Source organism: Gavialis gangeticus, unplaced genomic scaffold, assembly GCF_001723915.1.
Source record: "Gavialis gangeticus isolate Ggan-Ray unplaced genomic scaffold, GavGan_comp1, whole genome shotgun sequence".
Taxonomy (NCBI): domain Eukaryota; kingdom Metazoa; phylum Chordata; order Crocodylia; family Gavialidae; genus Gavialis; species Gavialis gangeticus.
In genome coordinates this window covers 893,944-908,646 of record NW_017729002.1, presented here as the reverse complement: position 1 = coordinate 908,646, position 14,703 = coordinate 893,944, and the positions used below count along the sequence as shown (strand labels likewise).

Sequence of the window (14,703 nt, the reverse complement as noted above, 5' to 3'; positions counted from 1 at the left end):
TGACAGATACTTACACAAAAAAGGGCATCAGTTGAATAAGAGTCTCTTTTTTGGGGCTGGCTGTGAATTCTGGCACAGTTTGAATAACTTTGTTCATAACATTTCTTAAATAATTCTGTAGCTGTTTGCGCCGCTCCTCTACAAACTTTGCATCCTGCATAAAGAAAAAAAGTTGAACAGTTAAAAAAAAAAAAGGCTTTTCTTCCCCCATCCCAAAATGCCAAGCAACAATCACCACTGACACACATTTTGACTGATGATCTATGCTTAACACAGCCGTCTGTACACAGGTTGTCAACGACAACTCTGTAGTCAAAACAGACAGAAGCAAGTACTGTTCAATGTCATGTAAGTTAGCAATGGATAAAACCCTGACTCACTAAGGTTTATCTGTGCCTCACTGACATGTCCTTGGGTATACTCAATGTATTTTTCACGGGCTTAGGAAGACCTCTTTTTTTTTTAAAGGACTGCTTCCTTAATGAGGCCCCCTTCAGGGCCAGCAGTTTTAAAGTCGTTCAGGGATGTGGCAGTATTTCTTCCTTACAGAAATCTTAACTCCTCCCCTTCCCTTTATTCCTTCTCTCCTCTCCACATACTTCTCATAGATTGGGTACATGCACTCTTCAAGAGACCTATATTTTGCTAACTTGACTTAGTACAACATATTACTAAGGAGTTTTTTATTTAATATTTTATATACTATAAACTGTATCTCAGGCAGGGCGTTCAGCTCTGCAAAAGAACATTTTATTTAAGCTTCTGTAGTGTTTTAGATCTCAGTTTTACACAATGCTGGAACCAGTGAATGAAGTAAGTATACCATTTCTCTTTCCACAGAGAGACTGAAATCCTAACAATGGGTAGGGCTTCTAGGACTCTGTAACTTCACAACCAGCATACTTTTGCTTCTGCAGGGAGTACAATTATAGTAAGCTATAATACAATCTGTCAGTGCACTAGAGTAAGACTGTAATGGCTCACAGAGAAATCAGACTGATTGTTTTGTGCTACAGCCAACAAGCTATATCTCAGAAATTCAGATATTCTGCTCACCTGGTTTAAATGTCAGGATATGCTCTTCATGCATAAAGCTTCACACCATTATTAGACAATAATAGCTCTCAAAAGAAGACTAGCATCCCTATTCTGGGTAAAATGTGTCTAATCAGCCCATGTTATTAATCTATTTGAGAAAAATGCCTTAGAAACGTACAAGTTCCAGTTTCTTGCTAAATACATTTTAAATGTTCCCAAACTATTTCCTTTCATTAAAAAGTAACTATGCTGCATTGCCCAGGATTTCACTTTGAGGCTTGCTGCTCTCATCAAAGAGTCTTGTCTGATTAAGGAAGAGTGTTATGAAGCTCTTAGGCTTCATCCAGCATCATATTGTCAGGGCAGGGGTAAGTTGGAGGGTCTGGGTATACTGAAAATAAAAAGGAGGAATACTACAAGATATTCCTCAAAAACTAATCTAAATATTCATGTTGCCCAGAGCTGAGTGGAGGAAGTGGCACAGCAAAGCCCCCACCTACTTCTAATACCAGAGAACTAGGTGTGTTAGGTCCTGATGGAAAGCATCAGGCAGCTACTTCTCTGCTCCTCTCACAGACTATGGAAGGGGATGAAGCAGCTGCCCGCCCCCCATGCCTTCCCCAGACTGGGGTGACCCTGGTCTCTGAAAGGCACGGGAGCCTTTCCCTGAGGCTCTAATTCTCCAGGACAATTTAAGCTGGGGTAAACTGTACAAAAGTTCATTCTCCCAGGAGAATTCTCTTGGGACACTGACTCCTCCCTGGCTGAAGTCGGTTTATTTTCTCCTAGAACTGCCATTTTTTGTTTGGGACAGAGTATGAACATTTTTACATTTTTGGTTTCTACCAGGATTACAGCAATTCTCAGAGCAGAAACTGAATATCTAACTCACAGTATCAGGAACATCAGGGCTAAGTACAGATAGCCAAAAAGCCTGAGGCTGAATTGATTCAATCCTTGCAGGTTACTCTAAGCTGCATAGATTGAACAGATAAGCGAGTGAACAGATACTCACTTTTGATTCAGCCAGAAACCAAGGGGCGCTAGAGCACAACTCCCTGCTCAGCTGGAGCAGGTAGCTAGGGCCAAGGCTAGACTGCCCACCCTACAAGGAGAAGTTTGTGGGGGAGGTGCAAAGTATCCTGAGACGCTGGGAGACTGTGAGTTAACTTGAATCTGGAGGGGATCTGGGACGGAAGTTCATCAAAATGATTTAACCTAAATCAGCTAAGTTTCATAATACATCCATCCAGATTTAATCTTAAACCAGCTTTTGGCCATTTTGAAAGTGGTTTATGTGTACTGAACTTTTGTTGCATTATAGCTTTCAACCAGTTTCCGATCACTTATACCGGTTTATGTGTAATTTTTGTCTCTGGCCCAAGGTTCCTTCATCCTTGTGTAACAGGGACCCAGAGGCTCCCATTGCTTGAAGGCAGAGGCAGTAGCAGGAATATCCTTTGGTTGGAAGGGACTAGAGTGCATTTATTGACTGGGTGCAGGGGAATAGGCAGCCAGGGACTAACAATGTCTATTGCTGGGCTACTAGCTCTGCAATACGACAATCGGGCAGATCCCTGGTAAGGCAGCAGGAGAAGCAGTTGCAAAATGTCCTGGAACTTAGATGCTGGGCCCTAACAGGAAACCACTGTGTGTGGGTATAGCTGAAGCCTAGCCTGGAAGGAAGTCAGACAGGACCAGGGAGCCCAGGGCCTAAAAAGGCAAGATGTGAGTGGAACCCAGAAGCCAGGTCAACCACAGTGAGCTGAGGCTAAGGGGCCGAGAGAAAAGGGGCAGAAGCCAGATGGGCTGAAATCCCAACAATGACAGAGAGCCCTGAAGAGGCCAGACCTGACTGTGATTAACTATTAACAGCTGTGAGGCATGCACATGACTGTGGGGGTGGCAGGAGGTCATGAATAGCCCTTTGAGGCAACTGGTGCCTGGGGGCACAGACAGGCTAAGGGGGCCCACTTAGTACTCAAGGAGGGGGATTGGGACCAGCAGGGTCTGAAAGGCTCCTGCTGACTGTCTCCCTTATTACATATCAACTAATTACATTGACCTGTGGCAGGCAAAGAAAAGGGAGGGAGCCAGAGCACAGAAGGAGTCATGCAGCCACTAGGGCATCACAGCCACCCTGGGGGCCCAATCCTTGCTATACCTTGTCTACAACAGATGCATCTCAAGCAGGTCCAAGGAGGTGATCCTCCCTCTCTATGCAGCATTGGTCAGGCCACAGCTGGAGTACTGCGTCCAGTTCTGGGTGCCACACTTCAAGAGGGATGTGGACAACATGGAGAGGGTGCACAGGAGGGCCACTCGCATGATCAGGGGGCACCAGGGCAGGCCCTACGAGAAGAGGCTACAGGACCTGAACCTGTTCAGCCTCCACAATAGAAGGCTGAGGGGGGATCTAGTGGCCTGTTACAAACTAGTCAGAGGGGACCAGCAGGCATTGGGGGAGCCCCTGTTCCCCCAAGCACTCCCAGGAGTGACTAGAAATAACAGTCACAAGCTGGCAGAGGGTAAATTCAGATTAGACATCAAGAGGCGTTATTTCACTGTCAGGGCGGCTAGGATCTGGAACCAACTTCCAAGAGAAGTGGTGCTGGCTCCTACCCTGGGGGTCTTTAAGGCAAGGCTTGACAATCACTTTGCTGGGGTCGTTTGACCCCAGTACTCTTTCCTGCCATGGCAGGGGGTCGGACTTGATGATCTGCTCAGGTCCCTTCTGATCCTTCTAACTATGAAACTATGAAACCTTTCATTAGGTTAACTTAAAAAATGCATAAAGATAAATATCTTAAATTAATTTTGTACTACTCCTGCTTGGTGCAACCCGCTCTCTAATCAGTCTGACTACTCAGACCAAAAAGAGAAAGAAACAGCTTGCTCCATACTCTACTGAACTGCTAAAGGCTAAACAAGTGTGCTGAACAGAATTCTAGGCAAGCTGCTAAGAACTACCAGAAGTAGGAAGTCCAATATATATAGATACACAATATTTAGGATGTAGGGAGTATTTTTAATAAAGGAAATTTATTTATGTATTCCAATGTTTAACTAACACTTGATTTTGTTTTCCCTATTGAAACTTTAACATCACTGATGTAAGTTTTATATTTCCCATTTGCCTGGTTAGTACTGACCCATTTTCTAAACTGATTCAGTGAACAGTAAATCTGCAGAGATTTAATATAGCACCTACTGAGCTGTTAAACTGCCCCTGCAAGATGCTAAAGTACATCCAACTCTAATGATATACAATATTAACTTTACTTTTAATTAAAATTTTGCCCCCCTTCTTCTATCCAGATGCTGCAGAACAGGTAATCCCACACTTTTCATAGAATGAACCACATTTTAGCAGTGAGATTACCTCTTGGACTGCTTTCATTTCCATCTGTAATCAGGGAGAACCTCTTAATTCTATAACACCTCTGTGACGAGTACTGAAATTGCTTTATATAACAAAGTACTATTGGGAATTCACATTTAGCTATCTTTTATGTGATAACAGTTCTGCCCTTTTTGAATACAGTTAATTGCATGATCTCTGCTCTTGTTCTTCATCTCACTGTCCACCTGCTTTACTGCTTTTTCCCTTCTGCTCCCCTGTACAGTTTTCTCTGCTGACCCCTTCTCTACAGTAACGTAACTAGGGTAGGGTGACCTGGGCAGCTGCCCTGAATGCTGATTTGGGGGTAGGAGGCAGAAAAAAACTGCCACTGTTGTACAATCATGCCAGAAGCATGGCAGTAGCTGGAAGTCTCTGCTGCCCCACATAGTGCAGCTTCCCCAAAGCACCACGCTGAAGTTAAGCCTCTGTTTCTGGAAGTCCTTTCCTCTTACCTGTTTCTTCTCTATCATCTCGCTGATCCACTCTGCTCTGCTCCCCGGATACTGTCTAGTTACCTACTCCTGTATTTCCCTCCTTCTGGGGGAGTTAGACATGACAGTCTTCTCCTGCTGTAAATGGCTCTCCTAGCTCTAAAGGCAGATTTCACAGCCTATTGGTAGCTTTTATTTCTGATTATAGTGGAAGACCTCTAGTTTTATGCCTGAAAAGGTAGGGGAGGGCTGTCTGTTCATTTTTTAAATTGTGGTAACAGAATCCACATTTCTTCAATGCAGCTGGGCCACCCAGCAGAAGAGAAGTCAATCAATTAATTACATGGCCTCTACCTCTGTTTTCTGGAGACAAAATCTGTATTGACCCAGAAATTAAAATTCCTTACAACATCAAATGAAAAATGTGAAAAGTACTGTCATATAGCCAATGGTTTTACAAAAGGTTGTGGCACACAAAACATTTTGTGTTTACGAAATTACTTATGACATTGTTTATTAAAAATAAAATAACCTGTTTAATTACTTCAATATATGTAATAAGCTGCAAGGATAATCTGAAAAACTTCAGATCTTTTAAAGCAATTTTAATCTTATTTTGGCATCTTGCCTCTAGTCATAATAAATTTTAAAAAATGATTTGCATCTCAATGTGTTTTCACACAGCCACTTTTCATTCTGACTTAACAAAATTTCATGAAAGCTTGTGCAATATATCTACTTTGGTTAGTCTGTAAGGTGCAAACCTACCCTGCCTTCAATAAAATTTCAATCAAAGTCTGTAAAGTTACGGTAACTTGCCCTTGATGGATCACACTTCTCATAAATGGCCCTTAAATGCCCTACATTTTTCTTTGTATGAAAGCAGTCATCCAGCTAAGAACAGCACTATAACTGTGCAGACACCAGTTGGACACAGCCTATCTGAAACTCTCCTGTTTTAGCTCCTGTGGTCCCTAATCACATGCATTAGGAACAACAAATCTGAAACAGCCCAGTTAGAAAATTCTACAAAACTTCTCCAGGACTAGGGAGAGACATTACACATAAACCAGTTTAAGTGATCAGAAACTGGTTTAAACCTGTAACAGAACAGACATTTAGTGCACATAAACCAGTTTGAAAATGGCTGAAACCAGTTTGAGATAAACCTGGTGGAATGTAATATCAGACTTAACTGATTTGGCTCAAACCGGTTTATGCAATGTCTGTTCCAGACCCCTTCCTAGTTTAAGTTAAAACAGAGTCCCCCAGCATCCCGGCACGCTCTTTGGGCTGGGGTGGGCTCTTTGATCCAGGGAGCTGGGCTGGCCACTCTCCTCTGCTCCTTGGCTGGACATCCAGCAGAGACTTACAGGCACAGCAGCATCTGCCTGGCTTCCCCTGCTTCCCACCCCCATCTCTGCTCACTGTTCAAGCAGGGATCCCTCCCTCCTCTCTCCCAAAGCACAGACCGCAGACAGCATGTGGTATGCTAGCCAATGCTGAGAGGTGTCTGTGTAAGGCAGAAAGGACAAAGGCAGACAGTACAATGTCCACTTAGGGCTTTTTGGAGTGAATCAACAGGTAGCTGGTAATGTCCCTTCATTCCTTCCTTGGAAAAAGCTGTTTAAGAACTAATGGGAGAGGTTTTGTTCTCTGGTGGGGTGATAAATGCTTTTAGAGCTGATAAATACTGTTATCAAGGGTGGGGGCGGAACCCTTCCCTAATCAAAGTCTCCTGCTGGGGCCTGGCCACAGTCCCCCTCAGCTCAACACTACTGAAAGGAAGGGAGGGCTGGTCTAGTGCCCCCTGGCTTCTAGCCTGAGCCACTGCAGGCAGGTGCCTGCATTTTTGAGATGTCTGTGTGGTTATAAACCAGTTCACCCTAGCTAGGTTAGACTAACCAGCAATGATTGAATCAACTCAGGCTCAGGCTTTTTGAATATCTGTCCCTAGCCCTGAAGTCACTTAATGAAGTCTAATAGTTTCTAATTTCATTGTTTTTCTACTACTGCTGTCTTATCATAATAATAAAAGCATGCATTCAAAGTTAATATAAAATAATCCAAGTTAGTTCTCTCTTGAAGGGCAAACTGTCAAGACCAGTCAATAGGATTTATTTCATAACTTCTTGTTTTATTTGGGGACTGAAAATGAATAGACAGTTTTAAATTAAGAAAACCATATAGAATTTTGAAGAAAAAACATTGTAATATTGATAAAATACAACAAAAGTGACAAAAAACTAAAATGCAGTCTCATGTATTCTTTTAGTAAATAAGAAAAGGCAAAGTAATAAAATAACAATAATACCCAAAATCTAAACAGGCCAGGAAAGTCATGAATACATCATTCAGATAATGACACTAATTGCTGCCTTTCCTTGAATGCTTGTATAAACCTCTGGCAAAATAACCTTGCCTTACTGTGAAATCTAAAGGCAATTTTTACTCTCAGGAAGGTTTTACTTTATTATGCAACTTTTAAATATAATTTTAAAGAGAGAATCCTGCATTTCTCCCAAATCCAGTTACTTTACTTAATAATATGTGAAATCTGTGGACAAGCAACTTCCATCTGACTCCTGCCATAGAATCTTAGAAAAGTAAGGCTAGATGGGACCTCAGAAAGTCATCCAGCCTAGCCTCCTCTCAAAGTAGGAACATCCCTATCCAAAGCATTCTATACAAATGCTTGTCTAACCTATTCCTAAAACTAAACAAAGATACTAAGAACACTCTAACCTGCCACAGGTCAAGAAGGGAGAAGAGGACACGGTCAATATCCTGCCACTGTAAGAATTGTTAAATACACTCAAGGGAAAGTGAATTTATCTGCTGAATAGAAAAAAGAAAGGTCAACAAAAGAGGTGTAAATGTAAGTGTCAATTTTGTGGACTTAAATAAGAATTAAGTGATGAATAAGCTTTATTCATAGGGTGAATTTCAACCTGAATGTCAGAGACATGGCACATTTGGTAATGCAATCCATCTATACTGCAGCTTACATTTTGTCTTTGGACTTCTGTCTGAGAACTTACTTTTATTGCAAACTTTATAGTCTGAGTTGGAAGCAGCAATAAATTAGTGCTTTTCTTTGTCCTTGAGAGACCAATACATAATTACTAATTGGTAAAAATGCAGAAAGAACTTCCTTTTATTGTCATTTTAAAAACTCTCAAAGGAGACATCAGTGTGTAATGAATAGTTACTCATTATAGGCCTATTTAATGGTCTTACAAACATTACCAAGTAGGGGTCTTTTTTAATATGTCTTTGTTAGAAAGTTAATTTAAGTAGGAGAAAAAAACTGAGCAAAACAGCTTTATCTAGGAGATCAGTGTAATAAACATTAAAAGTATATGCACAAAAATGTTTTACTGGGGAAGGAAATACTAGAATTCTTATAAAGTATCTTTAATACACTGAAATTAAATCTGTAAATACATATCAATAACATAATAGAAATAAATATTTAAATAAAACTGCAAGGCCAGGAAACTAAATTTACACAAGCAGCTGCCTGGTGAGTAACTGTTAACGCAAGTAAGAGGATCACAATCTGACCTCGCAAAAGCTACTAAACTTGATGTTTGTTTAGCATATCAAGTATCTGTGATATTTGTCATAAGCATATATATTTTCTACATGGAGAGTACCCAAATGAAGTATAGAAGCAGATCTAATGCTATTATTGGGTAACCCAACAGTATGGGAATTTGCTTTCCCATGCTTTCTAATTTTTCTTTTTAGCTTAACATAGTTTTTAATTATTTCCCTTCCAAATAATGAAAGCAGTAGAAGGGTCTTTAAGTTTTTATCCTCATTATTTTTTATTGAACTAGAATTAAAAGATTGGTTGGGTGATTTTTCATGCTGATTGGATCAATTTCTTAAAATTTTACCTTATGAGCTTTACCAAGATTTTTAAAAAAGAGCCCTGGCACTCTCCCATGGTATCCTAACATTGACAATCCCGCCCCCGCCCTGCCCCCCCCAAAAAATTAACACACCCATTGTTTCTACTACTTAGTTGCCGGTCTTTGGTAAAGCCAATGTTTGCCATGTTTCAGCAAATGTATACAGACTTATCCTATTACTTTCTGGTTTAAAAAAGTCTCTCTGGAAAAAGTAGTATGCATGAGAGTACTGAATATACAGAAACTGGGTTAAGCTGAGGGCAGTCACACCTGGATGCATAGTACAAAGCTAGTTACCCCCTTAGTTATGGAGCTATCCAAAATATTTAGGATTCCAGTATCATGCCTCAATATAAGATATCATGCCTTTTACATTTTGTTCAAAGAGTTCACACTGGTTATGTTCCACAATCATGGTCAGGTGGTAGCAGTTGGGGGCACATGTGAAGTGAGTTAGAGGTCCTATCCATATAATGAGCATGTCTCGAAATCACAACCATAAAGTATGGTTTTTAATAGAGCCACTAGGAATTGAATTATTGTTAAGACAGTAGTTTTAGGGGTAATCAAAGAGCAGTTCATAGACATACCAGAGCAAGACAAATTAGTAGGGTAAGGTAAAGAAACTGATGCCCTATTGCATCTGTTCTATGAATAATACCTTACAAAGTTGTAAATCAAAAATCATGGGTGAAACCCTGGCCCTGATGAAGGCTATTGAAACAGGATATCACCCCATGTATTTTTTATCATCATTTCAATCACTGATATTTTCAGATACCCATAAATATAAATATTTATAAAATACCAAACCTGATGGTATTTTTCTTAACCTTTAATTTTACTGCAATAATATTTTCAAATAAGACATTTATAATTTCATTAAGATTTGTTCTTATACAAAACCAAGTTAATTTTTTCTCATTTCATTTATACACAAAGAAGAGCTATTTTAAAAACTCATTTTCTTTCACAACCAGGAATACTTTGCTAGGTAATTATTACCACAAGAGCAGAATACTGAATATAGGTGCTTTCCATTCCATATGTCAAAACAAGGAAACTTGCTTATTGTAGGTAATAATTTCATAAAGGGATTCTTAAATTGAAACAGGTTGCAGGACAGGTTTGCAAAAGGCAGCTTTGCTGTTAAAAGTGTTTGTTATAGCCTTTTTTGTTCTAATAAAATGCATCAAGTCCCAGAATTTGTGTTTAACCTGCAACTTCAGCAACTCCCTCCCTCAAGACAGTTCAGAACACTTTGCAAATAGGTTATGAATTTGATTACAAACACTGTAATGAAAGAGTTGTACTTGTTTTTGTACTGTCCTCACAAAAAATACTGTAAATCAAGGTCAAAATATTTCAGCTGTGCCTTTTTTGTTTTGTTTTGTTTTTATTTGTACGATAGGTCTATTACCTAACAGCAGGTTGCCTGCCTTCAGAAATTATTTTATAATGCAGTAGTTGCTTCTCAGTACCAGTGATGACAAGAGTCTCATCAGAGGAATGCAGATTAAGATATTGGAATGAGGATTTCTAATGTTATGTGAAATAACTGGTACAGAATAAGGTCAAGGCAGTAACTGACCCAGAGCTTGCCAGTTGCTTCAGAATCTAAAATTATAAATAGGTGACTAAAAAGATTAATGCCATAATCTTTTCAGGGGACCACATTACCTGCAACAGGTAGTATTTCTTCAATGTTCTAATTACTCTACAATATTTTTTTTTTTATATTTGCAGACTAAAGATAAGGGACAAAATACTCTTCTTAGTTACACAAAGATAAATCCTAAATATCTTCACACACTTTAGGAAATTACCGTACTTCGGATTTACCAGTGTTACTGAGGGTATAATTGGGCACTACTCTCCATACTGATGACTTTAGAGAATGTTTCAAAATAGACTTGGCTAAAACTCCTTCAGTATTAATCCCAGAGTTTGGGGCATTTAAACAGGCTAAGTGGAAAAAACTTGTTGGAATAGTATGTAGTTGCCCTACAAATACCCTATTTGGGCAAGAGGGAGAGTCCCACAAGACATGCTAGACAGTCGTGAAATCATCCAAAGAAGAGAGCTTGCACAGAAAAGAATTCAGATCAGGAAATTAAGGGAAAAGCAAGATTTATAAGTCTCTGGTGTCTTGCCAGTTCAGTTTAGTTTCTTTTACAGAATTTCTGGTACTTCAGGGTTACTAACCAGGAGCTCTGGTAAACATTTTTCTCAACAATTGAAAAAAAAATTCTAATCTGTTCTCGTCTCCTGATTCTCTCACTTTGGAGCTTTGCTGCTAATTGCAAAGGTCAGCATTTCACTTGCTTTTTGCTCTCTTTCAGAAATTTGAGATCACTGACTAATCCCTCATGGGAACACCTACAATAAACACTTGAAAAGGCTTTTTATAAGATCCTACTATTTCTTAATTGTACATCAATGAAGAGGTCAAGGACCTCAGGAATGGCCAGGAAGGGGGAGAAGGGGGGGGGGGCAGGAGGGCTAAGAAGGACCACTGTGGCCCGCGTTCAGTAAGATGCTCTCTCATACATTTCCCTATGATCTGCTGTACTTACTGCCAGCCACTCAAGAGCCCTCTACCAGCAAATCAGTGGAGGAGGTAATATTTTTGGTCCAAGTTCTAGCTGAACGCACCAAAAAAACCAAAAAGAACCCCCATCCCTCATCCTTCCCCCCTTCCCTCCCAAAGCTTAAACCCAAGTTTATGCAAATAGTATTATTCAGGAATGACTGTTACAGAATTTAAAATGAAGATGAGGGCCTATATATTTTTTCCCTAAAAATCATTGTAACAAATGTTTTTACCCAGAAAGGCAGTTTCACTTCTATAACACTCTTAAAATATCCATGAAATCTGGGATTAGGATACTTTACACAATTATGTAAAACAGTATAAATTTCAACAGAATATTATGCATTCTCTCTAATATATGGTGAAAATACAATGTCAAGAGTATTCCTGGAAACAAATTCCTCTCTAGAATAACACCGTTAATTTTAGAGCTCTTTGGTCTTGTATGCAGAGAAGCAAAGCCACATAAAACTGCATGAACTTTGATAATATGTTTATGGGGCAAATTTCAGGCAGTGGTATCCAATAATTAACTTACCTCTTTCTAAATATGACTTCACCTCTTCTTTAATTACTTTTTCTTATATTACTATTCTGCAAAAATCTCATATATGTAAATATATACAGTTTTGCCAAAATATGGCTTCTGTACAGGTTACACTTTTTTTTTTCTTTTAAAGTTAGATGCATGTAGTAAAATTCAGTGACTAAACCATATTCTGTTTTTCTTAATACACTGGAAAGAAAGCAAGAATGCTCTGAAAAACTGCTAGTGATCCACTTTTGATTCAAGCCACATCACACCAAGATAGTATATTTCAATTAATATTATATTAATTAAACATTAAAATATACCATTTTGGTGATGTGGCTTGCAATCAAACATATATATCAGTATGTGTACCTTTATCAGGTAGTATTACTTTAAAAAAACGTAAAGTATGCCAAGGAGTGCTTATGCCTTTAGTCCCACTGATTGCTACAACCAATTTGGGTTTTTTTCCACTGGCTTTTTCCAAAGTACCCAAAGGTTACACTCCATCTTCAGAAAGACGTAGTTAGCTGCATTAAAGTCAAGCAGAAAGCAGGGTAGATTTACTAATGGTAAACTAACATGAGAGATAAAAAGCTTCTGTGAGCTGGAGCTCACTTTGTCAGATGCTGGGAAAGGATGTGCACACAACAGTGTACAGAATGGAGAAAGTGATTTGAATACAAAAGGAAGGGAGGAGGCAGTGATGCAAAAGGCAAACAAGCAAGGAACCCATAAACACAATCCGGTCAGCGGATGATTTCTTATTCTACAAATTTCCTCATACATTTCCTCAAGTTTGGGGATTCCCTATACCTACAGACAAATGGCACTGCTGTGGGCACAAGTAAGCCCCTGATACGCCAACATATTTATGAGACCTTGAAGCTTGTTTCATCCACAGATGCTCTTTCATCCCCTGATATACCTAAGATACATCAGTGACATCTTCACTGTACAGAAACATGGGAAGGAATCTAGAAGCATTTCACCGGGACTTTAACAACGTCCACCCCACCATCAAACCACCATATTTACTTGAGTACACGATGAGTTTTTTCTTCAATCAGCATAGGGGGAAAAAAATGCTCCTCATCTTACATTCATATACAAGGAAATCTCATTAAATGCACTGTCTGTCTATGACCTGTGGCTAAAAGCAGCATGTGGTCAGTAATGGTAACTAATTATAAAGGAGCTTAAATGTAGGCAACACTGAACATGACTATAAAATATATGGCCATATTGGGCAAACATTGATGGAACCTACCACAAGGTTAGGGTACTGCCGCCCATCTGAACAAAATAGTAGTGTTCATTAAGTTCAGCCCTCCTCAGCACTGACTGTTTTTGATGTCATGGTGAGCCACTATATTACAGACTTCCTCTTATTACAGACATTTTTACATTCCACAGCTAAGCTATGCCTTTCTTTACCATTTACAATGATTCCTGTTTCTTCACCAGTCATAAATGTCTGGCAAACATCAGCAAATGGGGCCCCCACCAGTTCACGTAGAACAGGGGTTGGCAACCCCCAGCACGTATGCCCAGCATGGCACGTGAGGCCATTTTCCTCGGCATGTGGGGGATGCAGAAAGCTGCCTGCTCCCAGATCCCTGCTGCCCTGTCACACTTCCCCTGCAGGCAGGGGCAGAAGCAAGGGGCACAACCCTGCACTGCTGCCCATACTGCTCCCGTGCACACAGGGGAAGTGTGACAGGGCAACAGGGAACTCAGAGCAGGCAGCTTTCCGCGGCCCCCGCTGTGCCAGGTTCCAGTGCTGCGCTGCAGAAGTGGCGACAAGGGCAGCATAGTGGGGAGCATTGCCAGTATGTGCTGCCTGCCCAGAACGGGGTCTGGGAGGCAGCTGGGGCCGGGGCCAGGGCCGGGGCCAGGGTGCAGAGGCAGATGTTTGCAGCAGGCCCAGCCACAGAGCCCAGGCTGGGGGGCAGGGGTTTTGAGTGGGAGGCAAGGGGCAGCAGGGCTGAGGGGCAGGGCCTTTGGGTGGGGGACAATGGCTTTGGGTGGGGGGCAAGGGGCACAAGAAGGGCATCCTGCCATGTACCACCTGCCCTCATTTTGTTTTTCTGGCATGCCAGCACTCTGGCACCTTCCAAGGTAGGCATTGTGGGTTTTTTCAGCTCTCTGGCCAAAAAACGTTTCCTACCCTGACCTAGAATCTCTCTCATCTGTCACATACGATTAGTGTGGTTGCACCCTCCATGAGATGAAATCGGACCAGGTTACCCTATGCCTCATCTGCGTATAAATGTTTTGAGCATCCCAGAACTCATAACAAGAACACTCGAATCCAGTCATATATGGGGGTCTAATTAGCACATGGATCCTTTGTCAGGGAGAGGGGTGGTACCTAGGTTACATACACATATTGAGCCATGCTGATCTGTGGGGACACTATGGCTTGAAATGCTATTGACTGGTGGGGCCCAGCCCAATGAACTAGATGGTAAATCATGAGCCTTTTGGCTTTGGATTAATACCATGCATAGATTGTACTACATATAAGTGGGTGCCAAAGTGCTCATTAAAAATGTGTTTATAAAGTACCTGTGCTAAAACTTGTAGCAGTTTCTAAAAAGGTAACATATATCAATTCTGGACAGACTAAATCTATGGGTACTATATGCAAATTACTACAGCTATGTTTAATTTCAAGGTCAGTGTTTTCAAATTTGCTTCTCACTTCCACGTGCTGGAAGAGCAGGGTCTGACGGTAAGGAACAAGGGAAAAGGCTGCAGGAGAAACTGGGGGGGGGGGGGGG

At 40.7% G+C, this 14,703-nt stretch overlaps 1 protein-coding gene across 1 annotated transcript in view; it reads right to left on the bottom strand.

The window, feature by feature from the left end:
- Positions 1–14,703, bottom strand: part of LOC109290674 (sorting nexin-29-like) — a 438,962-nt gene that overhangs the window by 97,886 nt on the left and 326,373 nt on the right. The window contains exon 8 of the mRNA XM_019507381.1: positions 88–154. Coding sequence (XP_019362926.1) covers positions 88–154 — 67 coding nt within the window. The remainder of the gene's footprint in view (positions 1–87; positions 155–14,703) is intronic.